Consider the following 27,097-nt stretch of genomic DNA (forward strand, 5'->3'; position numbering starts at 1 on the left):
GGGTGGTGACATTCTTCAGTCTTCTTTTCTGCAATAGAGAATAAGATAACGGGAAGCGGAAGGGAAAAAATTGTTCCCCTAGGGGCATCCTTCTGGTCTTTTGGTCTTTCCCCTTTGGAGGTAGTGCAGTCTCTTCCAGTGTCTGTTGATCTTTAACGGCCTTTCATTCAAAATTTCATTACACAAGGGAGCCGTATTTTGGGGTGAATTATGTTGGTTTCCTTCGCCTCCTTGGGACAGAAGGTGGGAAATGTGTCCCTGAAAGGTCAGGGCCTCTCTGAGTGGAGATGAACAGCTCAGGGTTGAGTAAGGAGGAGGCTGGCAGGGGCCTTTATGATACCTGAGAGGACTGGGGCTTGGATGGAGCAAGAGAGGCACCGATGGAGCAAGATTCAGGTAAAAGATTTAAGTCTTGCATCCTAGGCACGGCTCTTGCCTCATCCTCATCCCAGCCCTAATAACGGGAGGCTTTTTGCCAGTAAATTCCAATTATTAGGAGCTGAAAACGTCAATGCCTTACAGGGGCCAGTCAGCAGTGTCAAGCAGTGGGCTGGGTGGGGCCTGGGCTGGCTGGAGCTCCCCTACCCTGTCTAAAGGGGGCGGTGGCTGCTCAGCTCCAGCATATTTGGGGAAGGAGCTGGCTAAGATAAGGAGCTAGTGCTATGATGATCACGTTGCCACAGGATCAAGTGGGTCCTGTGTGGTGTCACCTTTAGGTGCCTGAAATCTAGATTTTATTTTATTTATTTATTTTATTACTATATATATTTTTTGAAACGGAATTTCGCTCTTGTTGCCCAGACTGGAGGGCAATGGCACAATCTCGGCCTACCACAACCTCTGCCTCCCAGGTTCAAGCGATTCTCCTGCCTCAGCCTCCCAAGTATCTGGGATTACAGGCACGCACCACCATGCTGAGTAGCTGGGATTACAGGCATGTGCCACCATGCCCGGCTAATTTTGTATTTTTAGTAGAGACGGGGTTTCTCCATGTTGGTCAGTCTGGTCTCGAACTCCCGACCAGATGATCCGTCTGCCTCAGGCTCCCAAAGTGCTGGGATTACAGACGTGAGGCACCGGCCTGAAATCTAGATTTTAAAGTGAAATTTCTTAATTTTTTTTAAGGGCAGGCACAAATTTATAAAACATCAAGTGGGCCAAATAAGATGTTATAGGCCACAGTTTTGGCTTGGCGGTTGCTGATTTACTGACCCTGTTATAATATTGGAGGTCAGGACTTTGGGCAAATGAAAGAGAAAAGGAGGCAGACTGAGAATGTGATTTTACAACTCCAGCCTCTCCAGGGGCTGGGTGGCCAGTGTCTCCTCAGCAGCCTTCTCCCGCAGGAAGCAGAACTGTCTACAACGCTGATGGAGTCACAGTAACCTTCACCCCACTGAGCTCAGGATCTGCAGGGCCACTAAGACCCTGGAGCAACTGCCTTCAGCATCCAAGAGAAGCTGCTAAAGGGATTATGGGTCAATTCATTTTAGACATTTCTTCCAGATGTTCCCGTGGAAAGTTAGGACCACTAAATCAGTGGTCCTCATTCCTGGCAGCACCTGAGTTTCACCTGGGGAACTTTTAGAAAGTGGAACTCGGATGGCAATCACATTAGTTCAGTCTCTGGGTGGGGCTTAGACATCAGCATTCGTAGAAGCTCCCTAGGTGGCTTTGGTGCAGCCAGGTTGGAAACCACTGATCCAACTAATAGAAATGCTAGGTTGGGATCTCTTCCGGGGCATCTCTTTAGGACAGGCTGTGCATGACAGTCCCATAGAGTCAGGGTTCCAAGATGCTCTAGTGGTTTAGGCACTGGTCTTAATTTTCATTTTTTCGCTCTCTTTGAGACCTTAACAAACTCTCTATAGGGCTGGGCACAACGGCTCACGCCTATAATCCCAGCACTTTTTTCTTCTTTTCTCTTCTCTTCTCTTTTCTTTCTTTTTTTCTGAGACAGTCTCGCTCTGTTTGCCCAGGCTGGAGTGCAGTGACACAATCTTGGCTTCCCACAACCTCCACCTCCCAGGTTCAAGCGATTCTCTTGCCTAAGCCTCCAGGGTAGTTGGGACTACAGGCTCTTGCCACTATGCCCAGCTAATTTTTGTATTTTTAGTAGAGACGGGGTTTCACTATGTTGGCCAGGCTGGTCTCGAACTCCTGACTGCGTGATCCTCCCGCCTCGACCTCTCAAAGTGTTGGGATTACAGGCGTAAGCCACTGTGCCTGGCCAACTCCAGCACTTTTAGAGGTCAAGGCAAGAGGATCCCTTGAGTCCAGGAGTTCGAGACCAGCCTGGGCAACATGGCAAGACCTCATTTCAATTTAAGAAAAAACCCAAAACACCCAAGCTCTATAACCTTCATATCCTCATTGACTGATTAAGTGCGGATAATGATATTTGCCCTTCTAACCTCACCAGGCTGTTATCAGGAGAAATGAAGCAATAAATGAGAAATTGTTCTGCAAACTGTCAACGTTATGCAAACATTGCTATTCAGAGTGTGCTCCCAGGTGTGGGAGGTACAGCTGTTATCTGTTGGAGATCACTCCTGAAGTAACATTCCTAGTGCCATGGGTCAGATGGGAATTGGTACAGACATTCCAACTTAGAAGGCAGCCTTTATTGTCTTATAGGCAGGTGCATTTCCTGGGGTGGCAGCCTGGCACTGGTCCCTCCAATCCCAACTTGTGTAGGAGGTACCACAGTAAATGAGTAGAGAGAGTTCAGGGGACTTGAAGGGAAGTGGAGGGCCATCTGGAGAGGGAGGGAACTAAGGACTCCCTGTGGGTTGGCGTCTTCCTGAGGATCCAGGGAGTCACTGTCAAGGAGCCTTAGCAGGGATCTAAGAGCTATGGAACAGCAAAAAGAGGCAAATTATTAAGGAAATTAGTGAAGTCATCGCTGGAACAACAGAGAGGGGACACAGCAGTGCAACATGGGCCCTGGCCTCAGGAAGCTGTCTGATTGGGGCAGATAGGACCAGCCCCCTAGAAGACAGTCACCCATATCAGTTAGGCAGTCATGACTCAGTGTTACTTATCTGAGGCCCAGGTTGCATGAGGGGTTGGGGGTGGGATGGACAGAGCACTGGCTGGGCATCAGGACTGGGTTGGAGTCCTGGCTCCAAACTCTACCACAACCTGACACTGGGCAAGATGGCCCACCTGTGGCGTCCCAGGTTCCTGCCCTGTAAAGACGAGTCTGGGTGTATATCCAGATGGACTGTGAGCACAGCCTGAGTTTGCCCTGTCGAGGTGCTGAGGCCTGGGAGATTGGGGTGAGTAGCTGTGGTCCAGGGAAGATGGGCAAGCTGGACCTTAGATGAGAGGGGATGCTTGGTCAGGCGGAGGTGAGTGGAGAAGGCAGGGCAAGGAAGGGAATATGAGCGGGCAACAAATGGCGTGGACTTGGTGGGGGCAGAGGACGGTGCGAAGTGGCCTTGTTGCGGCCAGAGTGGAGGAAGAGATAAGTGGGAAAGAGTGGAGTCGATTACAGAAGGCCTCGGGAACCAGGCAGAGATGTTTAAATTGGCTCTCTCAGGAAGGAGGGGGCCATGAAGGGATTTAGGGAAGGGTCATGACATGATTATGCTGCATTTTAGCAGGATTAATGTGACCTGGTGCTCAGAATGACTTGGATGGCATGAGGCCAGGAGCCGAGGAGGACAGCCAGAAGACTCTTGTAATATTTCCGGCACAGGGAGATGGACTGGGAGTTGGGAGGTGGCAGTAGGTCAGGCCTAGAGACATTTCTCAGGAAATATTGACAGGCCTTGGGGCCTGGTTGCATTCATGGAGTGGGGAGGAATGAGTCACCTTGAGAAGCAGTTTTCCTCTCAAAGGCCAGGGAAGAGAAAACAGAGGCAGCTTTCCTGCCTGCAAACAGGACATTTCAGGGTAACCTGGCTCTTCCAAGCGTCAGCTTCTCCCTGGCTCCAGCTCAGATAGGAGTTGTAACAACGGGTTGGGCATGGGTGATGGCACCAGCTGGTGGCTGGGTTAAGGGCCATGTTTTTGATTATGCATTAGGCTTATTCAGCCTGCCAAGTGCCAGGCCCTGGGCTTGCATGGGAGGCAGAGCAATTAGCAAAACATAGTCCTCCATCCTCCAGGAGTTTCCAGCCTTGTGAGCTTGGCAGATCTGCAGAACTCAAATGAAATGGCAGTTGAGAACAACCATCTTGTTCTCATTCACTCCATTTTGCTTAATGGCCATGTAGGTAGTTCCAAATGTTTGATGTGTGCCAGAAAATCTCTCTCTTCCTAGTTTATAATTATGATCCAGGGCAAATCCAGGTTTTGTCAGGCTTGAAAATTAAATAAATTGGCACTCTCTATGGAAAATAATTCAAATATAAATATATAAATATCACATTGCTAGGCCCTCCCAGGGCCTAGAAGGGTAGGAATGAAAGTGAGAGTCCCTGAAGCTTTAACCACATTAACTTCTCAGTCAGTTCTATGATACCTACCATTCCTTAAGTGTATATTATGTGCGGGTATTTTGCGTACAGTATTACACAACAATCAAGGGGAGGTGAAGTGGGCATTAATGTCTTCATCTTATGGATGAAGACACAGTCTCAGAGGTGATTTGAGATGCCCCTCTGCATAGGCCCTAAGGCAGGGGGTGGGGACTGTGACCTGGACAGGAAGCTCTGGCCTCAGGACTGCATCTAAGCTCCTCCTTTTCTGTGGGTGATGGTGGCTGTCAGGCCCCTGGGGTTCCTGAACCTACGTCATCCCTCCCTCTGATTTGACTGTACCTTTGCTAGGCCTGGTCAAGGGCTAGGGACTCCTAAAGTCAAGAGCTAGGGTAGAGGTTGGGGGTTGGATCTCAGGGCACCATATGGTGCAGACTTGATTGCAGGAAAGTGACCTATTTAGGCAGAGGGGCTCTATACAACTGGGACCACAGCAAACCCTAGAGGTGAGCACCTGCTTCAAAGACTCACAGATCCAAGCTGTAATCCTAGGTCTACAACTTCCTGGCTGTATAAAGTCCAGCAAGACTGAGGCCTCACTGAGCCTCAATTTCCTTACCTGTCCAATCAGAATAGCAACAACTTGTTTGTATATTTGAGCTCATTACATGTCATTTTGTAAGGCACTAAAGCTCCTGGAGGCTTCAGGAACACAGAAATAATTAATCTAAGAATCCTAAAGTTGCTGTCCTGGTAGCACCTCTAGGGATTCCTCCCATCCTACCTAACTTCCTCTGGGAAAGTAGAAAACGTGGCACCTGGGAGGGGGCGCTGAACCGTGCCCCAAGTCCCAGTGGGCCTGGATGCCCAAGAGCAAGAAGAGGCCCGCAGGATGGGGACAGGCCACGAGCTGTGGCCCAAGTCCCGCCCAGAGGGAGTGCGCCCTGAGGGAGAGCCACCGGAGCCGGTGACTCGGGGGCGGGTGCTCTGGGGTGTCGCTTTGGGTTCAGCAGTACCCAATCTGCCAGCTGGAGATTAGGCGGGGCAGGCCGGGGAGGGGTGATGCACTGCCGCTGAAGACCCAGGTAGGCCGGCGCGTTCGGCCTGGGCGAGGCAGGCGCGGGACCCGGGTGCGAGGATCGCGTAGCGTCCCGGGCTCCCGCTTCCGCCCGCTTTCCACGCCCACTTCTGCAAGTCCCCTCCGGCACCTCCGCGTCCACCGGACTCCTACGGGCGAGCCCTCATTTCCGAGGAGTGGGACCGCCTTCGTGCCCCCGGGGCTGCCAGTCCCTCGACTAGCCCTAGGGGCTTCTCGTCCCGGCCAAGCCGGGCGGTGCCTCCTGCTTGCGCCTCGCACCTCCCCGCCTGGCCCGGCCCGCCCGGGCACGGCGCCGCCACGCGTGAAGGCCCGCATCGGCTCCCTACGTGGGGGACGTGCAGGATGATGCGGGGTCGGGGGGGATTTCGCTGCGTCGCCCGCCCCCTTTCCGGCGCGGGAGGGAGCGGCCGCCGCGACCCGGCTCCCCGGCCCGGACGCCACCGCCCGGCGCTGCAGAGGCGCGCCGCAGCCAATGGGCGTGGAGGAGGTGGGCCGGCTGGCGGCTGTCACCCTCCAGGGGACGGGAGCGCGGAGATCGGGAGCGCGCGAGCTGTCGCCGCGCCCCGAGCCGAGGGGGAGGAGCCGGGGGAGGAGGAGGAGGAGGAGCCGCCGAGCAGCCGCCGGAGGACCACAGCTTGCCAAGGCTGCGGAGGACCGACCGGCTCCACGCCTGCCGCCCCGCGCCCCCGACCGCCAGCATGATCGCCGCGCAGCTCCTGGCCTATTACTTCACGGAGCTGAAGGATGACCAGGTCAAAAAGGTGAGCCCCCACCCGCGCCGCCGCTGGTCCTGGCCGCAGCCTTGCGTTCCGGCATCCGCTTGCCGCCTCCGCCACCTCCGCCACCTCCATCCTCCGGCGCCCGGCCTTCTCCGGGCCAGCATCGAGTTGGACTGCAGGGCGCAAGGAAAGGCTTCGCCTTCGATTCTCCCGGCATTGTCAGTGTCTGTGTCTTTGGGAGGGGGGCAATCGGGCGGAAGACCCCCGAGACTGGGCTGCCTGCTGCAGTGTCCTTGAAACGGGCCCTGGATGTCAGATAGGCCCCCGGGCTGTGCGGGGAGGTGGCCGGTGGGCCCCTCCGGAGGGCCTGTTTGGGAGGGTCCGAGCGCCGTGGGAGGAGGTGTGATCACGGAGATGCTGGGGAGGTGATCGAGCAGCAGGCGGGGGTGCTGGCTGGAGGCCAGGCCTCCCATATTTGGGGTTCCTGGCGGAGGGTGTCGGATGCCCCGGAGAAGCTGTCACCAGACTCTCCCAGTTGTTTGAGCTGCTTGTTAATCTGAGGACGAGGTGACCCGCCCGGCTTCCCGGAACGGGGAGGGGCGGCGAGGCCACCGGAAACTTTGCTCGTAGGCCTCGTGTCTGGAGCTGCACGTCTGAATGGAATTTTTTATTCCTCTTAAGCTGTAATTTCTAGCCAGCACAGGAGCTCAAATAAGAGACTGGTCATTTGAGTTGGGTGGACGCCTGACGCATATGCCTGTGGCATGCTTATTCTAGCACTTGGACGCATGCATCCTCCTGTCCTGAGGTGTTGTTGCCTTTGACATCTTAGTGTAAAATACTGTCCGCTGGCAGGTCTTAAAGGTGTATTTGTCCCTTCTGCCAGCTGTGCTACCATATTTTAAAGAAACAGCCTAAGCTGTAGGGAAAGACGCCCATTTTATCAGTGCTAGGTCTAGTCCAGGCTCCAGGCCCACCCACCCTGAATGTGGTGACGTTATTGCTGGGGTTAGCTGGGATGGACTGGCAAAGCCATCTTGACTTTGGAGTTCAGACAGGTGGAGTTCTACAGGTGAAAGGCAGGAGTGACAGGCCTGGATTTTCTGCCCGGCAAGCCATAGGGTGTTCCTTCCTCTTCCTGTGCATCTAAGACGACTCCCTCATCTGGCACCATAGGAAACAGGCCTGCTGAGGGCAGCGACCTTATCAAGGTCACCCAGTGAGTTAGAAGCAGAGCCAGTCAGGGGGATCCAGGTCTCCCAGTTCCTCCATCCAGGAACTTCACCGGGTTCCTCCCGGAGGTCAGCTTCCAAGAGGGAGTGGGTACTGAGAGACGAAGCCCCTGGAGACCCTGCTGTGATCTTGGATCCCATGATGGGTGGGGACTGCGAGTGAGGTAGGTAGGAGATAGGCTTGGGAATGCCATCTGCTATTGTTCTTTATGGCTTTAAGCACTCTGGGGTTGTCAAACCGTGGCACTCGAAACACTTGCTCCTATGGAGCACCCTGGAGCTTCCTTCTGGCCACTGACTCAGGAGCCGTGTGTGCGGGTGTGTGCATTTCATGAGTTTTCTCCAATGGTGTTGTGCATCACTGATGTTCTTCCCATTGGACCAGGGAGACAGTTCTCCCAGCATGGCAAAAAGTGCCCAGAACAGGCTTCCTGAAGCCAAGAGTTCACTGTCCTCCTGCACGTGGTGTCCTTTATAGCTCAAGACAGTAGGCTGCTGGGCTGGGGGGTGCCTGGGTGACCTTGTAAACCTCCAGTGTGCACACCCACCACCACCCACAACAGACTGCTGGCAGTTGGCTGCCGGTGGCCTCCAGCAGCTGAGCTGGGCTGAGGTTTGGACTCCATTCAGTGGGACATATTTTCTCAGACATACAGTGTCTAGGGCGGGGCCAGAGCTCTCCACTCCTGTGGGTGGCTCAATTCACATCTATGGATGCACAGTCTATCTCCTAGGCCCCTGTAGGTACCTGAGTGTGTGATTCAGTTGACCCTTCCATCCCTCCTCACTCCGAGGTTGGGATTCTGATATTCTTCCCTTCTCTTCCCCCAGAACCTTGCTGGAGGATGGTCTTAAGGCCAAGGTTTCCACCAGATATTGTCAAGGGGATTCTTAAAAACAAGATGTTTGCTTGCATCTCACCACGGACTTCCTATGCTGCTTTCTATAGGGGAGTATGTGGATTCCTGCCAGGGGGTCCACTCGTTTTGCATAGTGGACTGTGTGGCACAGCCATCTGTGGGTGTGGTCGTGGCTATGATTGCGCCACCGCACTCCAGCCTGGGCCTTCTAAGGACAGTGACATAGTGAGTACTTGCTCCAGTGACCTACTCAGCTTTGCCCAAGTGTGCAGATGCTGGGGGACCACATCTGCTCTTCTGGGGTCCAGGACTTCTTAGAGACCAGCTCTTTCCACCTACCACTCACCATATAAAAGGCTAGGTGAAGGTGCGGGACCCCCTTTTCTTCCTATGGGGCTGGACTCTGCCTGCCTCCCAGTGGGGACCTGCTGAGGATGGTTCCCCCACAGCGTGGGCAGCCATGATGATTCAGCCCTCCAGCTGTAGGCAGCCTCCGGGGCTCTGGAGACCTGGCATCCCTCAGTAATCCTCATCTATCTTCTTGCCCTCAGAGCCAGAGGTAGGAGAAGGGAAGGTGGGGACCATGCTGGGGAAGTTTTTGGGATTGCATAGAATCCAAACGTGATCATGAAAAGGGTGTCATTTCTCTCCTCATTGCCTATGAGGCACATCAGTAATTCAACTCCATAAAAATATATCCTGGGTTGAAACAGTTCAGGTGTCTGACTTCCCAACTTGGAACCCCATTATCAGACGGCATCTGCATAAATTGGTTAATGGGTGCTGTTGAAGAGGGTGTCCTGGCATTAGGCTGAGCTAAGCACAAAACACATATATTCCTTTCACTCTTCTAATGCCTTTAGGAGGAAAGGGAGGCATATGTGTGCTTGTGAAGGATTCCATTCATCAGAATCCCAGACATCTGCTAGTTCTGCAGCTAGAGGCTGGGTTCTTTGACCTCTAAGTAACTTTAAACATGCATCTCATCTCGCCAGCTTCTTCCACTCAGTTTAGCCATTAGGAGCTTGGAGCAGGGTGAAGGATTGCATAGTGCTCTGTTTGTTTAGAAAGGGAAGATGGGTCCAGGAAGGTCAGAACTTGGCTTCTAAAGAAAGATTAGACTTCCTTTCCTCCAGGCTTGTCAGAATGGTGAGCAAATGCCAGTGGATTTTCTCTGGGTGAGATCCCCATAACGCTAAGTGATTTCCACTAGTAGGTGAGCAAACAGGTGTGATTTGTCCAGTGGCCGAACTCAGGAGTCCTTGAGTACTTGGCCCAGGAAGACAGGGGAGAGTAGGCTTAGCAGAGTAGGCTGCCCAAGGTACATTCCTTAGAGCCCATGTGTTCCAGCTGCAAAAGCAAGCATTAAAAAAAAAAAAAAGGCCGATGCAGTGGCTCACGCCTGTAATCTCAGCACTTTGGGAGGCCAAGGCGGGTGGATCACCTGAGGTCGGGAGTTCGAGACCAGCCTGACCAACATGGAGAAACCCCGTCTCTACTAAAAATACAAAATTACCTGGGTGTGGTGGTGCATGCCTGTAATCCCAGCTACCTGGGAGGCTGAGGCAGGAGAATCACTTGAACCTGGGAGGCAGAGGTTGCGGTGCGCCAAGATCACGCCATTGCACTCCAGCCTGGGCAACGAGAGTGAAACTTTGTCTCAAAAAAAAAAAAAAAAAAAAAAAAGCCCATTCATTATTGCTCAGGGGTGAGAGAGGGGAGAGTTAGAAAATTGTGAAAAACCTGGCCGGGCATGGTGGCTCATGCCTGTAATCCCAGCACTTTGGGAGGCTGAGGCAGGTGAATCATGAAGTCAGGAGTTCGAGACCAGCCTGACCAATATGGTGAAACCCCGTCTCTACTAAAAATACAAAAATTAGCTGGACATGGTAGCGTGTGCCTGAAGTCCCAGCTACTCGGGAGGCTGAGGCAGGAGAATCGCTTGTACCCGGGAGGTGGAGGTTGCAGTGAGCCAGGATCATGCCACTGCACTCCAGCCTGGGCAACAGAGTGAGACTCTGTCTCAAAAAAAAAAAAAAAAAAAAAGAAAATTATGAAAAATCTGTGGGTTCTTGCAGTGGCAAAGAAAAAAAAGAAAAAATTATGAAAAGTCAGCCTGGGCAACGAAATGAAACCTCATCTTAAAAAAATTGTTTTTTTAGCCTGCTTTGGTGGTATGCACACACCTGTAGTCACAGCTACTCAGGAGGCTGATTGAGCCCAAAAGATTGATCCCAAAACAGTGAGCTGTGATGCTATGATTGTGTTACTGCACTCCAGGCTGGATGATAGAGCGAGACTCTGTCTCAAAAAAAAAAAAAAAGAAAGAAAATTTTGAGAAGTGTCTCATAACCTCTCAATTCTGATGTTGTACAAATATTCAGTGAGAGCTTCTTGGTGAATCTTTATTTTATAATTCCTGCCTCTTCTACCTTAGATACTCCTAGGGTTTCTCCCAAGAGAGGCCCCATCACTTTATCTGGTTGGATAGTTTGGGAATGTCGTGAAGGAATAAACTGGCAGGCAGTGTGGCTGTGAGGTGCTTTCACATCTGGCCAAGCTGTGCCATGCTCCCACGCTCCTACTGTTCTCCGGAGAAGACATAGGCAGCTTTCCCCTTACAAGACTGATTTGGCATGACTGGGACTGTCTGTGTGTGTCTGCAGTCAGGGATTCCTGGAGGACAGATTTAGCCACTGGAATCAGCTCTGAGCATGCTTGAGAAGGTCCAGGGAAGACATGGATAAAGACAGGGAGCTGTATCCCTCCGCATCCAGGAATCAGTTGTGGTCAGACTGCTGGCACCTGCTTATTGATTTGTTTTTATTTTTTTATAGAGACAGGGTCTCACCATATTGCCCAGGCTGGTCTTGAACTCCTGGGCTCAGGCAGTCCTCCCACCTTGGCCTCCCTAAGTATGCTTATTGATTTGAAAACCCTGAAGATCAAATCTGATCACAGGAGCTCAATCATTTCTTTAAAAAATGTTTGATTTTTTTTATTATGTGCAGAGGACTGTGCTAGGCTGGGGTGACAACTATAAACAAGGCAGAAATGGTCCCAGTTCTCATGGAGCATAAAATATTTGCTGGCCGGGCGTGGTGGCTCATGCCTATAATCCCAGCACTTTGGGAGGCCAAGGCAGGCTGATCATTTGAGGTCAGGAGGTCGAGACCAGCCTGACCAACATGGTGAAACCCCGTCTCTACTAAAAATACAAAAAAGGTGGCCAGACGTGGTGGCTCATTCCTGTAGTCCCAGCTTCTTGGGGGACTGAGGCAGAAGAATCACTTGAACCTGGGAGGTGGAGGTTGCAGTGAGCTGACACTCCAGTCTGGGTGACAGAACGAGACTCCATCTAAACAAAAATAATAATAAAAAAAATAAAGTATTTGCTGTGTTACATATGCAAAGCGTATGGGCTATGAGGGCCCACAGCGTGGTGTGGTCATACCTTGGGTGGGAAATCCCTAGGCTAGGAACTGCTTACAGCTAGGCTGCAGATGTCAGCTCCTTAAGTGCTTCAGGAAGCTGCTCCCATCCCCAGTTCTGGGGATGTGTTAGTCTGTTTGGAGTCGCAGGACAGGTGCCCACTGCCTTCTGGCCTAATAAACCTTAACAACGGGATCTTTTGAAACCACTTAATAATATACACTGGGTTGTGTTCATTGTATATGATCTTAAAGAAAAATAGGTAAAAATTTTACAGTTTGATAGGTCTTGATTTCTGGAAATAACGTTGACTTCTGGTAAACAGTACACATCAGGGATATTATACTTAGAAACTTCGTAAGGTGGAGTCAAATTAATTGTCACAAAAATGTGTATTTTCTTTTTTCTTTTTTTTTTTTTTTTGAGATGGAGTCTTCGCTCTGTCGCCTAGGCTGGAGTGCAGTGGCATGATCTCAGCTCACTGCAAGCTCCGCCTCCTGGGTTCTCGCCATTCTCCTGCCTCAGCCTCCTGAGTAGCTGGGACTACAGGCGTCCACCACCACGCCTGGCTAATTTTTTGTATTTTTAGTAGACATGGGGTTTCACCATGTTAGCCAGGATGGTCTCGATCTCCTGACCTCGTGATCCGCCTGCCTCGGCCTCCCAAAGTGCTGGGATTACAAGTGTGAGCCACCGTGCCCGGCCATGTATTTTCTTATTCTTTGTTTTTGAGATGGAGTTCTGCTCTGTTGCCCAGGCTGGAGTGCAGTGGTGTGATCTCGGCTCATTGCAAACTCTGTCTCCTGGTTTCAAGCGATTCTCCTGCCTCAGCCTCCTGAGTAGCTGGGATTACAGGTGCCAGCCAATGCCTCTGGCCTGCATTTTTTTTTTTTTTTTGAGATGGAGTCTCACTCTGTAGCCTGGGTTGGAGTGCAGTGGCGTGATCTCAGCTCACTGAAATCTCTGCCTCCTGGGTTCAAGTGATTCTCCTGCCCGCCTCCTGGGTTCAAGTGATTCTCCTGCCTCAGCGCGCCCCCCCTCCCCCGCCCCGCCTGCCCCCTAGTAGCTGGGATTACAGTCGCCTGTCACCATGCCTGGCTAATTTTTGTATTTTTAATAGAGACTGGGTTTCACCATGTTGGCGAGGTTGGTTTCGAACTCCTGACCTCAAGTGATCTGCCCGCCTCGGCCTCCCGAAATGCTGCGATTACAGGTGCCAGCCACTGCCCCGGGACTGCATTTTTTTTTTTTTTTTTTTTTTTTGAGACGGAGTCTCACTCTGTCGCCCGGGTTTTAGTGCAGTGGCACAATTTCACGTCCCTGCAACCTCTGCCTGCCAGGTTCAAGTGATTCTTCTGCCTCAGCCTCCCTAGTAGCTGGGATTACAGGTGCCTGCCGCTACACCCAGCTAATTTTTTGTATTTTTAGTAGAGATGGGGTTTCACCATGTTGGCCAGGCTGGTCTTGAGTTCCTGACCTCGTGATTCACCCGCCTCGGCCTCCCAAAGTGTTGGGATTACAGGTGTGAGCCACCGTGCCGGGCCGCTTTTTTTTTTTAATGGCTTGTCGTCTCTGGGCATCCTGGAACACTTCGTGAGTGTCATGTCAGGTATGAATTATATATATAATTGAGATTACACTATAAATGTTTCTGCACACAACTATACTAACATATGTGTAGGTGTGTGTATGCTTTCATATGCTCTTTCAAAAGCCTCAGTGAGGTTGTCGGTACAGGAAGTATTATTCCTGGGCTTCCCAGCACGGCTCCCGCCCCAGGGCATCCTGCCGCCTGCTTTGTGTGTTGCAGACAGAAGGCAAGCAATTTATTCCCCATTTAGAAACAGAGACTGAAGGCCCATCCAGAGGAGATAAAACATTTTTCTAAGGTGGAAAGAAAATCAGGAATAGGATTCAGAGGGCTCTTCTTGCTTCCTCTGTTTCCTTCTTTTAGAAGAAAAACCTGTCCTTGTTGATTTTAATGTTTTACCTTGGAACCTGTATTTTAATACTGTCCCTCACAAATCAATACATTTGAGTTAATTTTTTATTATGAAATATTTGAGGCACATAAAAGAAGATTGAGGTTCACATAAACACCTCTGAGTCTGCTACTCAGCTTGAGAAGTTATAGACACAATTACAATTACATTACAGACACAGTTGAAGCCCTTTCTGTGCCATCTCTGAGACAGTTTGCTGCTTCTCCCTTCGGAGGTGACCTCTGTCCTGAATTTGGTGTTATCTTTTCATGCATGTTTTTACGCTTTTATTACATATGCATGTGTCTATAAACAGTATATGGTATTGCTTTATAGATATATGGTTTTGACCTTTTGTAAATGGTGCTATACTGACTGTGTTTAAGCAATATATGGTATTGGTTTGTGTGGTTTTAAACTCTTTTTTTTTTTTTTTTGAGATGGAATCTCGTTCTGTTGCCCATGCTGGAGTGCAGTGGCGCAGTCTCAGCTCACTGCAACCTCTGCCTCCTGGGTTCATGCAATCCTTCTGCCTCAGCCTCTTGAGTAGCTGAGATCATACCTGGCTAATTTTTTTGTATTTTTAGTAGAGGTTTCACCATGTTGGTCAGGCTGGTCTCAAACTCCTGACCTCAAGTGATCCGCCTGCCTAGGCCTCTTTCCAAAGTTCTGGGATTATAGGCGTGAGCCCCCACACCCAGCCAGTTTTAAACTCTTATAAATGGTGCTATACTGTACGTATCCTTCCGCCATTTACTTTCTTTTAGCTCAACATTTTATTTTTGAGATTTAAAAAATGTTGATCTACGTAACTGGTTCATTAAACTGCTCTGGTTTCTTACAGAGTATAAAAGCTCCACAGTTAATTCATCTATTCTGCTTTTGATGGGCATTTGTGTTTCTAATGTTTCAAGTGACAAACAATGCCTTGGTGAACTTTCTCTAGAACAACTCATTCAGCGCATGCACAAGTTTCTCTAGGCTCTAAGCTGTGTACCTAGGGCTGAGATTACCAGGTGGAGAAATGTGTGCATTTTCCCATATACGAGATTCTGCCAAGTTGCCATCCGTGGTCATGCCAGTTCACACTCCCATCGGAAGTATGTGCAGGTTGCCTTTGTTCCACACCAACCCTTGTTATGGTCAAACCTTTGCAAATTTGTAATAAATGAGTTTTAGTCTGTTTCCTTCCTCAGTCGTTTCCATTCACATCACAGTATTTGAGCTGTGTTTAAAATTAGCCCATTTCCTGAGTTACCTTATCAGAGTCCTTGCTTCAGAGTCCCACGGAGTGAAGTTGACAGCTCCGTGGACTGCTGCTGCTGAGATATCTGCACTGGGGAGGGGTAGTTTATGCAGGGAAAGGCTTAGGATGGCTCTCCCTGGCCCCTGGTGCTGTGGGGTGACTCCGTTAAGCTTTTCTGGGAATTGAAACACACATTTGTGAGCTTTCACTTGCACACACTTTCTCTCTTCCTGGGTGGATCTGACCCGGGTAGGGCAGACTTATCCGTTGCATAAATGTGCCCAGCTCTGCTCAGAGAAAACTGAAGCCAGCAGCCTCTCAGACTGTCTTCCGTAAAAGGAGATGGTGGCTGTACCCACGTGGCAGGGAAAACTGAACCGTGAAGTCCGCGGCTCAGCCCTTTGCACACAGAAGCTGAGCTGTCCCTGTGCGAGGCAGAAAATGTCGGCTCTTGTTCATCTTGAGTCTATGCCTGATTACAGGCCCCAGACTCGGAGACCTCGAGGGTGCCTTACAGGGAAGGGGACATTCAGTGCCTACTAGGCGCCCGGCTTTTCTTTTTCTTAGCAGGGGTCTTATTTAATCATTTCTAGTACTCATATGAACCAAAGCCAACGTTCATTATTGTATTCGTTGCCATGTACTGTGCTAAAGGCATCGTGAGCCTTTGCTTAGTTCATACCCACAACGCCCTTGTGAGGTGGGTGTGATTTCAGACTGTGAGGCCCTGATAGTGAACGATAGAGCCAGCATTCAGCCTCATCAAGGCTGATTGCAGAGCTCCTGCTTTTATTATTTTCTCAATTGAGTTATAATTCACCTACCATGAAATGCATCATTTGTACAGTGTACAATTCAGTGGTTTCTAATACATTTACAAGGTTGTCCAAGCATCACCACCATCTAATTCCAGAATATTTTCATCACCCTCCAGAAAAACTACCTGTTAGCAGTCACTTCCCATTTCTCCCTCCACCTACATTCTGGCAACCACTAATCTACTTTTTTTTTTCTTTTTTAATGGATTTGCCTCTTATGGACATTTCATATAAATGGAATAATATAAAATGTGGCCTTTTGTGTCTAGCCTCTTTTACTTAGCATAATGTCTTCAAGGTTCATCCATGTAGTAGCATGTGTCAGCACTTCATTCGTTTTTATTGCTGAATACTATTCCATTCCATTGTATTTATCTACTACATTTTGTTTGTCCATTTGTCAGTTGACGGGCATTTGGACTGCTTCCACTCTTTTTTTTTTTTTTTTTGAGATGGGGTCTCGCTCTGTCGCCCAGGCTGGAGTGCAGTGGCGCAATCTCGGCTCACTGCAAGCTCCGCCTCCCAGGTTCACGCCATTCTCCTGCCTCAGCCTCTCTGAGTAGCTGGGACTACAGGCGCCCGCCACCACGCCCAGCTAATTTTTTGTATTTTTAGTAGAGACGGGGTTTCACCGTGGTCTTGATCTCCTGACCTCGGGATCCGCCCACCTCGGCCTCCCAAAGTGCTGGGATTACAAGCGTGAGCCACCGCGCCCGGCCTGACTGCTTCCACTCTTTTTGGCTGTTATGAATAATGCTGCTCTGAACATTTGTGTGTGAATTTTTTTGTATGGGCATGCTTTCTTTCTTTCTTCTTCTCTTTTTTTTTTTTTTCAGACGGAGTCTTGCTCTGTCGCCAGGCTGGAGTGCAGTGGCGCAATCTTGGCTCAGTGCAACCTCTGGCTCCCGGGTTCAAGTGATTCTCCTGCCTCAGCCTCCCAAGTAGCTGGGACTACAGGTGCATGCCACCATGCCCAGCTAATTTTTGTATTTTTAGTAGAGATAGAGTTTCACCATGTTGGCCAGGATGTTCTTGATTTCTTGACCTTGTGATCCACCTACCTTAGCCTCCCAAAGTGCTGGGATTACAGGTGTGAGCCACCGCGCCCGGCCAGACATGCTTTCGTGTCTCTTGGGTGTATACGTAGGAATGAATTCCTTGGAGAGCCCCTGCTTTTAATCGATTTGAGGAGGAAGGCATCAACTCCATTCAGAAATGAGCAAACGAAGGCCCACCAGGTGGTGAATTGACTTACTGATGACCACACAACTCATGAATGACGGGGATAGGAACACTACTGCTGATCCCCTGATTCAGAAACCCATGTTCTTTCCACTATTACACCCAACTCTCATTGTGCAGTTTAGGGAAACAGATGCAAGGAGGGAAAGACTGGGGTGGGAGAGGGGTGGAATCGGAATCGGCTTAGGATCCTCCAGGTTCCCTGTCCCCCAACTCCTGCCCCTCCCCAGCACCAGCACGGTGTCTCCTGCCTGTGCCTGCTGCCCCACCCCTAGCCCCATTTGCTTAGTGTTGATGAGCCCCTTCCATTTGGGAAGGAAATGGATCCAATAAGGTCATTAACAGTGAAATGTTAGGGATTTGCCCTGTTTTTCAAATCTCCCTTTTCATTTGTCTCCCTCCTCCCATTCTTGTTTGCATTTAAAAGAGGACCCCCAGGAGGGCAATGCTTAACCTGCATGAAAACCCCCTCAATGCTCCTTGTGATGCCCACTCCTAGCCTCTGCCTGGGGGTACTGTAAGCAGCTGTCGATTCCATCAATTGATTGACGCATGGGGCTTGTGTTCAGCCATGTTATTCACCCAGACCTCATGTCCCTGATGTCTCCTGGTGCCTTCTAGGACCCTGTCTGGGTGGGTGTGGTGAGTGAAGTAGGAGACCCAGGCTACTGCTGTGATAAAGACACTGCCTCACCTTTACAAAGTTCTGCTTCATTTATAAAATACTTGATTTAATCAGATGCTTACTTTAGTTGAATCCTTCCATCAAGCTTGGATGTAGGAATTTCTTCCTGCATCTTACATATGGGGCAGGTGAGGCCCAGGAAGTGGAATTCATGTGATATTGGTGGCCAGAAAGCAGAAGAGCTAGGATGGGGACACAGACCTCCCTAATGCCAATGGGCAATTCTTGCCTTGCCTGCAGAACCAGAACTGTGGTCCAGGGCTCCAGACTCCAAAGCCACTGATGGCGTTCCAGGACATACTATCCCCAAATAGTAATATGGCATTTGAGAAAACAGTAGAAGCAGGAAGGTCTCTCACCTTTCCCCTCCCTTCTTCCTTGATGCAGACTCTCATTCAAGAAGGTGTCTACCCTATACCCAGAAGAAAGGGACATCCTTATCTCTGGAGATACAGGGACACAGAGAAGAATCTGAACAAACAGGGCCTGCTAAGTTCTCTTCAGTTTATCACTATTAGATCATATCCCTTTTCTCCAGTCACACTTCTTCATGATCATCCACTTCTTCATCAAACCTGACATAGAGAAATATGCAGACTTACCTGTTTCTTTTCTTTTCTTTTTTTTTTTTTTTCTGAGACAGTTCTCGCTATGTCGCCCAGGCCGGAGTGCAGTGGCGCAATCTCGGCTCACTGCAGCCTCCACCTTCCTGGTTCAAGCAGTTTTCCTACCTCGGTCTCCTGAGTAGCTGGGATTACAGGCATGCGCCACCACACCTGGCTAATTTTTGTATTTTTGGTAGAGATGGGGTTTCACCATGTTGACTAGACTGGTCTTGAACTCCTGGCCTCAAGTGATCTGCCTGCCTCAGCCTCCCAAAGTGCTGGGATCACAGGCATGAGCCGCCACACCCGGCCAGAGTTACCTGTTTCTTTGGACCTTCATATCCTTATGAAGGCTTCTGCGTCACCTAAAAACTTAGATTAATTTGTATGCATTGTTCTTGTTACTCTGTCTTTTGTTATAGGGGCCTCAGCCATAAACCTAAGATGGGAAGGAAGGATATTTCTTTTCGGCTACCGCGTGTTCTACATTGCAGCGGTCTTCCTCATAGAAACTGTCACCCAAGGCTCTGATAATGGAGATATGTCAGAAATGCTAGGGCTGTGTGTCCAGAATAGTAGGCGCCAGCCATAGGTGGCTGTTGAGCTCTTAAAATGTAGCAAGTCTGATTTGAGATGTGCTGTGGCATATAAACTCCACACAGGTTTTCAAAAATTTCATGTGACACAAAGAATATGAAATAGCCCGTTAATAGTTTTCTAGTATTGGCTGGGCATGGTGGCTCACACCTGTAATCCTGGCACTTTAGGAGGCTGAGGCCAGAGGATCACTTGAGCCCAGGAGCTTGAGATCATCCTCGGCAATATAGCGAGACCTCATCTCTACAAATAATTAAAAACATTAGCTGGGTGTGGTGGCATACATCTATGGTCCCAGCCACTTGGGAGTCTGAGGTGAGAGGATTGCTTGAGCCCAGGAGGTCAAGGCTGCAGTGAACCATGATTGACCCACTGCACTCCAGCCTAGGTGATGGAGCAAGACCCTGTCTCAAAAAAAAAAAAATTTTTTTTCTGATATTGATTAGATGTAGAAACAACATTTTGGATATACTGGGTTAAATAAAATACATTATTTCACTTGGGAGGCTGAGGCAGAAGGATTGCTTTGATTGTTTGAGGCTGTAGTGAGCCTTGATTGCACCACTGCACTGCATTCTGGGTGACAGAGATTATCTAAAAAAAAATTAATTTCATCTGTTCTTTTTAAATGTGGCTAGTAGAAAATTTAAAATTGCATATGTGGCTCATATTATCTTCCTGTTGGACAGTGCTCTGCTAGATGGTAAATTCCATGGCTCAGGAGTTTGCACTCTGCATTTAAAGCAGTGGGTTTCTGGGCATCCTTGGGCCTCAGTTTCCTCATCTGTAAGCTGCAGTTTCCTCATCTGGAATCCATTATCTCGAAAGGACCCATCCAGCTTGAGCAGTATTGTGAGGTGACTATCAAGTTCCCTAGGCCTCATTTTCTTTCTTTCTTTTTTTCTTTTTTTGAGACAGAGTCTTGCTCTGTCATCCAGGCTGGAGTGCACTGGCGCAATCTTGACTCACCGCAACCTCTGCCTCCCTGCTTCAAGTGGTTCTCATGCCTCAGCCTCTCTAGTAGCTGGGATTACAGGAGCGCCGCACCACACCCAGCTAACTTTTTTTATAGTTTTAGTAGAGACGGTTTTCACCACGTTGGCCAGGCTGGTCTTGAACTGGCCAAGTGATCCACCCACCTCAGCCTCCCAAAGTGCTGGGATTACAGGTGTGAGCCACTGCACCCGGCCTGGCCCCTGTTTCATCTGTCAGATGAGGTAAATGATTCCCGCCTTGTTCTCTGCCCCCACTTTTCAAATGAGAGAAAGGACGAGGAAATACTTGGAAAGTGTACAGAACTGTGCAAATGCCAGGTGTTGTCATTGTTACTCACCCAGCTCACACCTGTAGACACCTTGAGTAGCCAGGTGGAGGACGGCAGCTTCCTGGCTAACAGAGTAGGCAGACAACAGAGCCCTGAGCCTGGGCAGGGGTCCTGAGTGCCATTCTGCCTTTGCCTTGGATTGTGTGAGAGCTCTTGGACCATCTGCATGTCTGTGTGCCCTGGCCAAATGGACAGATGAAAATGACACCATGAGTTGCTGAAATGCCATGTTCTGAGGACTCTAAAATGTCACGGAGCTCCTGTGTATGGTATGTGAGGCCAGAAGGCAGTTTTCATGATTGCTGTTTTACTGATGGAAATACACAAGAGATCGAAGTGACTTGCTCAGGGTCATAGAGGGAGGCATTGCCCTTGGCCGAGGCTTGAGGTCTTTCAATTTCTAGCTCAGTCCAGTCCCACCTCTGCAGTATCTACAAGCCACGGCATTGGGGTTTGGTTGTCTCATAGTGAAAGTAAACTTGTCTACACTCAGATCCTTTTCTCCCTGTTGTCGGGAGGTGCTGGGACAGTGGGAATTGTGAGACTGGAGGTCCAGAGGCTGGCTGTTTGCTAAGCCATCCACCAGGAGGCTGAGAAGTAAGCCTGTTGTGCCTGCCCTGCCACATTCCAGGGCTGTTCTGTTCTCCCCGGAGGGAATGGGGGCCTGCTTTATTTTTAGCTAGTTCAGTGTGACAGCCTTGTTCTCTTTCTGGGCAAGGACTTGGCCACTTTTACCAGTCAGGATGCTCCTTTTAGAACCTCCAGGGCCTACTCAGGTTCTCCTAGGAAGAGGGGGCCAAGGGAAGGGGAGCTGAAGTTGGAGTGCCACTCTGCTTGCTGGGGGCCTGGGGCATTTGGCTTAACTGCACAGCCCTAGGTTCCACCTACTTCATGTGGGGTTCATAACAGCTACCTTATGCATTGTGCAGATTTGGATGGAGGAGCTTAAAGCACCCAGCGTGGGCCCTGTCCACATTCACGTTGCTAGAACCTCAGTTTCTTCATCAAGAATGGGGATCCCAGCTGGGCGCAGTGGCTCACGCCTGTAATCCCAGCACTTTGGGAGGCTGAGGCGGGCAGATCACAAGGTCAAGAGATCAAAAGCGTCCTGGCCAACATGGTGAAACCCCATCTCTACTAAAAATACAAAAATTAGCTGGACGTGGTGGCGTGCGCCTGTAGTCCCAGCTACTCAGGAGGTTGAGGCAGGAGAATCGCTTGAACCCGGAAGGTGGAGGTTGCAGTGAGCTGAGATTGCGCCACTGTACTCCAGCCTGGTGACAGAGTGAGACTCTGTCTCAAAAAAGAAAACAATGGAGATCCCATTTTCCTCATGATTTGTTGTGTGTAAACAGAGTTCATTGAAACAGAACCAACAGTTTACACATGCTGAGAGACACGTATGAACTTGGAAGAAGAGACCAGGCAAGGCTGTGTCCCCAGGACGGGGTTTTTGAGTGCCTGAGGGATGGTTTTGGCTTTGGTGATGATCTCACACAGACCTGTCACTGAGGAGCCCTGCAGTGGAATTGATTATCCCAGACACAGTTCCTCTGGTAGCTTGCAGGTGACTCAGCTTGAATAAAGGAGTGGGAATCCTGATTATCTTTAGGCCCCTCTGTCCCTCTGGGCCTCGGCCATGCAGTGGTGAAGTGGTGAGGGAAAGGCAGGGGTTAGAAGTGCCTGGAACTCTGTACCTTAGAGAGAGCCTGAAGTGAGAGGCTGCTGCCGGGGAAGAAGGGCTGGGCCATTCGGGGAAGTCTCCGGGCCTTATCTGAGCCAGCAAACCCTCTGAGACCTCCCTAGGCTAGTCGTCACCGGAGGCCTCCCGCCCAGCATAGGAGCCACCCAGCCTGGCCCAGGAGCCACCACGTGGTGCCTCCTAGGGCTCCTGGGCACACAAAGGGCCCAGAGGGCATGGCTCCTGTACCCCTGGCACTCATGGTCTAGCTGGTGGTGTGGACCATGCATGTGTCCCTGCAACGCCCAGGAAAGACACACACCACGAAGTGTCTCCCAGGCAGATCGACTCCTACATAGTGAACACCTAAGGCCGAGGGGATGCTGAGGAGAGGAGTGGACGGTGTGGGGTGGGGCGGATCATGGCATGTGCTCCTGAGAAGGTGAGTTGGGAGGTGAGCTTTGGGAGGAAGAAGGAGCTGGGGACAGAGAGGCCCAGGAGGCAGACTGGACGGGGCTCTGTGAGGAAGGACCTTTGAGGTGATGAGCCACCATCAGGGTGCTGGGGGTTAGTGGTTGCTTTAGGGACCCCACTAGATCAGGGCTGCCTCCCCTCATGGCCATTTCCCTCCCTGCTCAGAGACCGGCTGCCGAGAGCAGGACAGAAACTAGGTTCCCGGCTGCCACCCGCACTACTGAGGTGGGGCTGGGCAGCGGCAGAAGCCATGTGCAGGCAGGAAGAGGAGTCCGGGGCTGCTGGGCGGGCACAGACCACGGTGCGGGCCCAGGCTCTCAGCTTGCTATGGCTGTTGAACTTCCTTCCCAGACTGTGTGAAAGGGGAAGGAGCAGATCGGACAGCTTGTGGTACTGATCCCAGCTGGAGGGAAGAAGAGGCCTCCTGGAGGTCACACTGGAGTGGCGTGCTTTCGGCAAGGCCGGGCAGCCATGCTGTTCTGGGGTGGCTGGAGCTGTGGCGGTGATGCCCCCTGTAGTACCGCATCTCCCTCTCCAGGAAGCCCCTGGCCCTGGCTTTCCCTGGACTGAGAGGATAGAGCACAGGACCAGGAATCAGGGAGCTTGCTGTCCACCCCAGTCTCTGCAAGTATGTCGCCCTGGCCAGTTGAGGAACCTCCTGGCCCCTCATTCTTGCCCAGGGCGTTGGAAGTGATGGTACCTGCTCTGCTTCTGCAGACAGGATGCTGTAAGGACCAACAGGTAAAAGCGCTGTGCAAAGTAGAGAGGCCTTTATAAGTCAAAGTCATAGGAGCACACCCACGTGACAGATGGGAAGACTGAGGTGCCCACAGGATGGCAGAGCCAGAAGTCAAATGCAGGTGTCTACATGGCCCCAACTGTGCCCTGTCATCGGATCAGGAGGGGTCCTGAGGAAGTCTTTAGTATGGCTCTGCTAGTTTGAGTCTTAGAGAGTGTCCGCAGGAAATAGGAAGCGGGAAGTAGGTTTTTAAAGAAAAAAGTGTTTATGATATAATTCCATTTTTGTAAAACAAAAAGAACCATCCATCTCTGTATGTATGAGTGCTTGTTTAGGGAGGAAGATAGTCCTAGTACATAGAGCTCTAAAGCCCTTGTACATAAAGCAGTGATATCTCTGGGAGACTGGGGGAAGAATTAATGATTTTTACTTTTATGCATTTTTATGATGTTGGAATATATTTTACAGTAAGTATATATTACTGTTATTGCTTCTTTATTGTTGTTTTTTTGAGATGGAGTTTCGCTCTTGTTGCCCAGGCTGGAGTGCAATGGCACAATCTCGGCTCACTGCAACCTCCGCCTCCTGGGTTCATGTGATTCTTCTGCCTCACCCTCCCAAGTAGCCTGGATTACAGGCATGCGCCACCACGCCCAGCTAATTTTGTATTTTTAGTAGGGACGGGGTTTCTCCATGTTGGTCAGGCTGGTCTTGAACTCCCGATCTCAGGTGATCCACCTGCCTTGGCCTCCCAAAGTGCTGGGATTACAGGCACGAGCCACTGCTCCCGGCCTATTATTGCTTCTTTAAAAAAAAACAATGAAACAGTGCAAATGTTTCAGAGTAGTTTTGTTAGAATCTTTCATTTGCCATTTTTTCAGGCATATTGCCTCCCAGCTTTAGTTTTCTACCAATGGGTCAATAGCATTTGTGGTAGATGCCTTTTTTTTTGTTTTTTGTCTTTTTTGAGATGGAGTCTCGCCTTGTTGCCCAGGCTGGAGTGCAGTGGTGCAATCTCAGCTCACTGCAACCTCTGCCTCCTGGGTTCAAGTGATTCTCCTGCCTCAGCTTCCCGAGTAGCTGGGATTACAGGCATCTGCCACCACACCCAGCTAATTTTTTTTGTATTTTTAGTAGAGTTGGGGTTTCACCATGTTGGCCAGGCTGGTCTTGAACTCCTGACCTCTCAAGTGATCCACCCACCTCGGCCTCCCAAAGTGCTGGGATTACAAGCGTGAGCCACCGCGCCTGGCCGGTAGATGCATTTTTCAGGCATTGAGATGAAAGGAGTTAGGGGTACATGATTATGTCACTTAGGGATGGGAGGGAGGGAAATGACACTTGATGCTTACTTTGTTTCTGCACATTAAAATCATCCCCATAACCCTCTGAAGTGGAGTATTATCTCCATCTTAAAAGTGAGACTCAGAGAGATTAAGTAACTTGTCCAAAGTCACACAGCTAATAAATAGGATTTGAACCCAGCTCTCTGTCCACAGCCCTGTGTTCTTTCCACCACGTGAGGAAAATGGAAATGCTTAAGGTGAAGCCCAAATGGGAGGTTACGAGCCCTGGAATCTAGACCCAACTGCCATTTATAAACTCCTCAACTTAGCTTGAATCATGGGTCTGTTTCCTCTCCTAGATAATGGAGATAATGATGTCTTTCCTGCCTACTTCACTGGGCTGCAGTGACAGGAGAAAGGGAACTAGCATTAAAGCACCTGCTTCCTGCCTGGCACTTGGCATCCACAAGCTCATTTAACTTCTTTCTACACAGTTCAAATGGGATAATATATGTGAAGGTTCTGTGTCTGAAGGGCCAGTGCACATGTGAGCCATTGCTAATCGCGATGTTAATAAGCACCCAGGACCCATTCTCTTTGAGTCAGTGTCCTTAGCAAAGGGAAGTGAATTCTGATGTTGAAATCTCTGTCCTCCCCTAAGCTAACATCTTTCTTAACCCTTCAGGGTGCACGTCACAATTTCCTTTTGTAAGTGGAGCGCCTCGCTTGGAAAGTTCATTTTAAAGGCCTGCGCCAGCAGCTTCAGTCACGCCTGCTGTTCTGCAGCATTCTCGATCCTCACGGCAGGGTAGATGAGAGAGGGTGTGAAATTTTCCATGGCTGTGCCCCCTTCCACGGGGTGGGGTGAAAATGGCTGGGATGGTTACCAGTGGTTACTAGTGCCTCCTGCTGTGACCGGCCTGTTCACTTGGGCATGTCCAATCTTGAGTTTGTGTTTTGTGCATGTTCTGTCGGGAGCAGGAGGTGGGGCTGGAGTCGGGCACAGAAATGTTTGTGAGTTGATTGCGGTGCTAGGCCGTTGAGTTCTTTCCTTGGCTGGAGGGCTCTGAGCCAGGGAAGCTTGGCGAGGCTGTGTGTTCTCTGCTGATGACATGTCTTCCTGCTCTGTGGGGGTCCAACTTTGGGAGCCACTGAGAGCTTCAAGGCCCCCTTGGTCCACAAGAAGGAGAATCCAGGACAAGTGTCTGGAAAGTGTTTGAGCAAGAGCCCCCGCCCTGTGCAGCCAGTCTGGCTACCCTCATAGGAAGGGCTCTTCCCTCTGGGCAGTGGTGGACAGAGGCCCTGGAGGCTGGATGCGGGTTCTCAGGCAAGAGTCTGAGGGACCCAGCTCGGTGTCTGATGTCTGGTGTCTGGGACCGGGCGCCTTCCCATTTCCATCCCAGCCTGACCAGAGTCCCACATGTTCGTCTCAGGCACTGTGTTTGAGAGTGAGCATTTGAGGGCCTGGGTTTCTGTCATGACTCCTGGGAACCTCTGTCTTCTGATAGATGGTCCACAGACCGAGGCTTGCAGTGGAAGCAGCTGAAAGTGGTGCTGTGCGGTGTCCTCTCCATCTCCCAAATGGAGGGTGGGGAAGGATTCTTCGGGCACCGATGTTTTCCTGGAGCAGTAAAGCAGCGGTGATTTGGAGGCAGCACCTAAGAGAAGGGGACAGGATTATGGAGATGTGAGTGTGTGTGAGTGTGAATGTGTGTGAGTGTGTGTGTGTGTGTGAGTACTTGTGTGTGTATGTGTGTGAGTGTGTGAGAGTGTGTGTGTGAGAGTGTGTGTGTAGAGAGAGAGGGAAGAGGGGAAAAGGAAGGAGGAGAGTAAAGATCTGGAGATGCTGTGGAGAGGAGGACAGAAATAGAAAAGTTGAAAGGCCACAGACTTTGGCCAAATCCCCAAAAACCAAGAATCATCCTTTCTTCCTGGGTTTCTGGCAGAGATCTGGAGCAAATGGGCAGGGAGATTGCTCCAGTGCCCTTTCTTCCTCCCTCTCTCCTTCTACCCACTGCCCATTCCCAGCCTCTTTCCCAGGGAGACAAGCGTGGTCCAGTGGAGTGCCGGGAGGGGCTGGTCTGAATGAGGAAGATGCGTTTTGCTCAGTGAGGTGCTGGGTTCTCTGGGCTCCTCGAAGTTTTCTGCAGATGTTTCTCGACATGTGCTTTTCTCCAATGCCTCCGGGCCACTTAAAGGCCCACAGTCCAGAGGGGCATGTCTGCTGAGTCCTGCACCAGGTGCCTGCCTGGCTGGGCAGTGTGGTAGGTACCAGGGAGCTGACTTCTCCCCTGGCAGCCCAGCCCCAGGCCTAGGGTCTTTGCTGGTTCAGTGGCCCCTTCTGATCTCCTGAGGACCAGTAGAAAGAAAGGGCTTCCTTTCATTGTCCTCATTTATGTAAAATCCAGGAGGCCCCAGTTTCAGTTCCAGCCTTGCCTCAATTGAACCCCCGTTTTGGCCCCAGTATTCATGTCTCTTCTGAGAGGGGTTGTACCTCATGATGACTCATGAACCTGAACAAAAGGAGGAAAACCCTCCCTCCATACCAGCTTGAGGACCAGGCCATCCTCTGTGTCTGCAGCCTGCTTTTTGATTTGAGCTTCTAAGCTTTATTTGGGTTTAGCTTGGTTGTCCTGAAACATTGGGGTT

General features: G+C 50.4%; 1 protein-coding gene across 4 annotated transcripts in view; it reads left to right on the plus strand.

Moving 5' to 3' along the window:
• HK1 (hexokinase 1) overlaps positions 1-27,097 on the plus strand; it is a 114,510-nt gene that overhangs the window by 23,840 nt on the left and 63,573 nt on the right. Inside the window, exon 1 of one of the 4 annotated variants that reach the window (XM_055274535.1) lies at positions 3,036-3,281. The exons of 1 other annotated variant lie outside the window; for it this stretch is intronic. In XM_055274535.1, the coding sequence (XP_055130510.1) occupies positions 3,222-3,281 (60 nt within the window). In that variant the 5' untranslated portion in view covers positions 3,036-3,221. Of the gene's footprint in view, positions 1-3,035; positions 3,282-6,015; positions 6,288-27,097 lie in introns of those variants that run through there. 2 more of the 4 variants (XM_055274534.2, XM_055274536.2) reach the window with 2 other exon arrangements.

The sequence above is a fragment of the Symphalangus syndactylus genome, chromosome 4, assembly GCF_028878055.3.
Source record: "Symphalangus syndactylus isolate Jambi chromosome 4, NHGRI_mSymSyn1-v2.1_pri, whole genome shotgun sequence".
NCBI lineage: Eukaryota > Metazoa > Chordata > Mammalia > Primates > Hylobatidae > Symphalangus > Symphalangus syndactylus.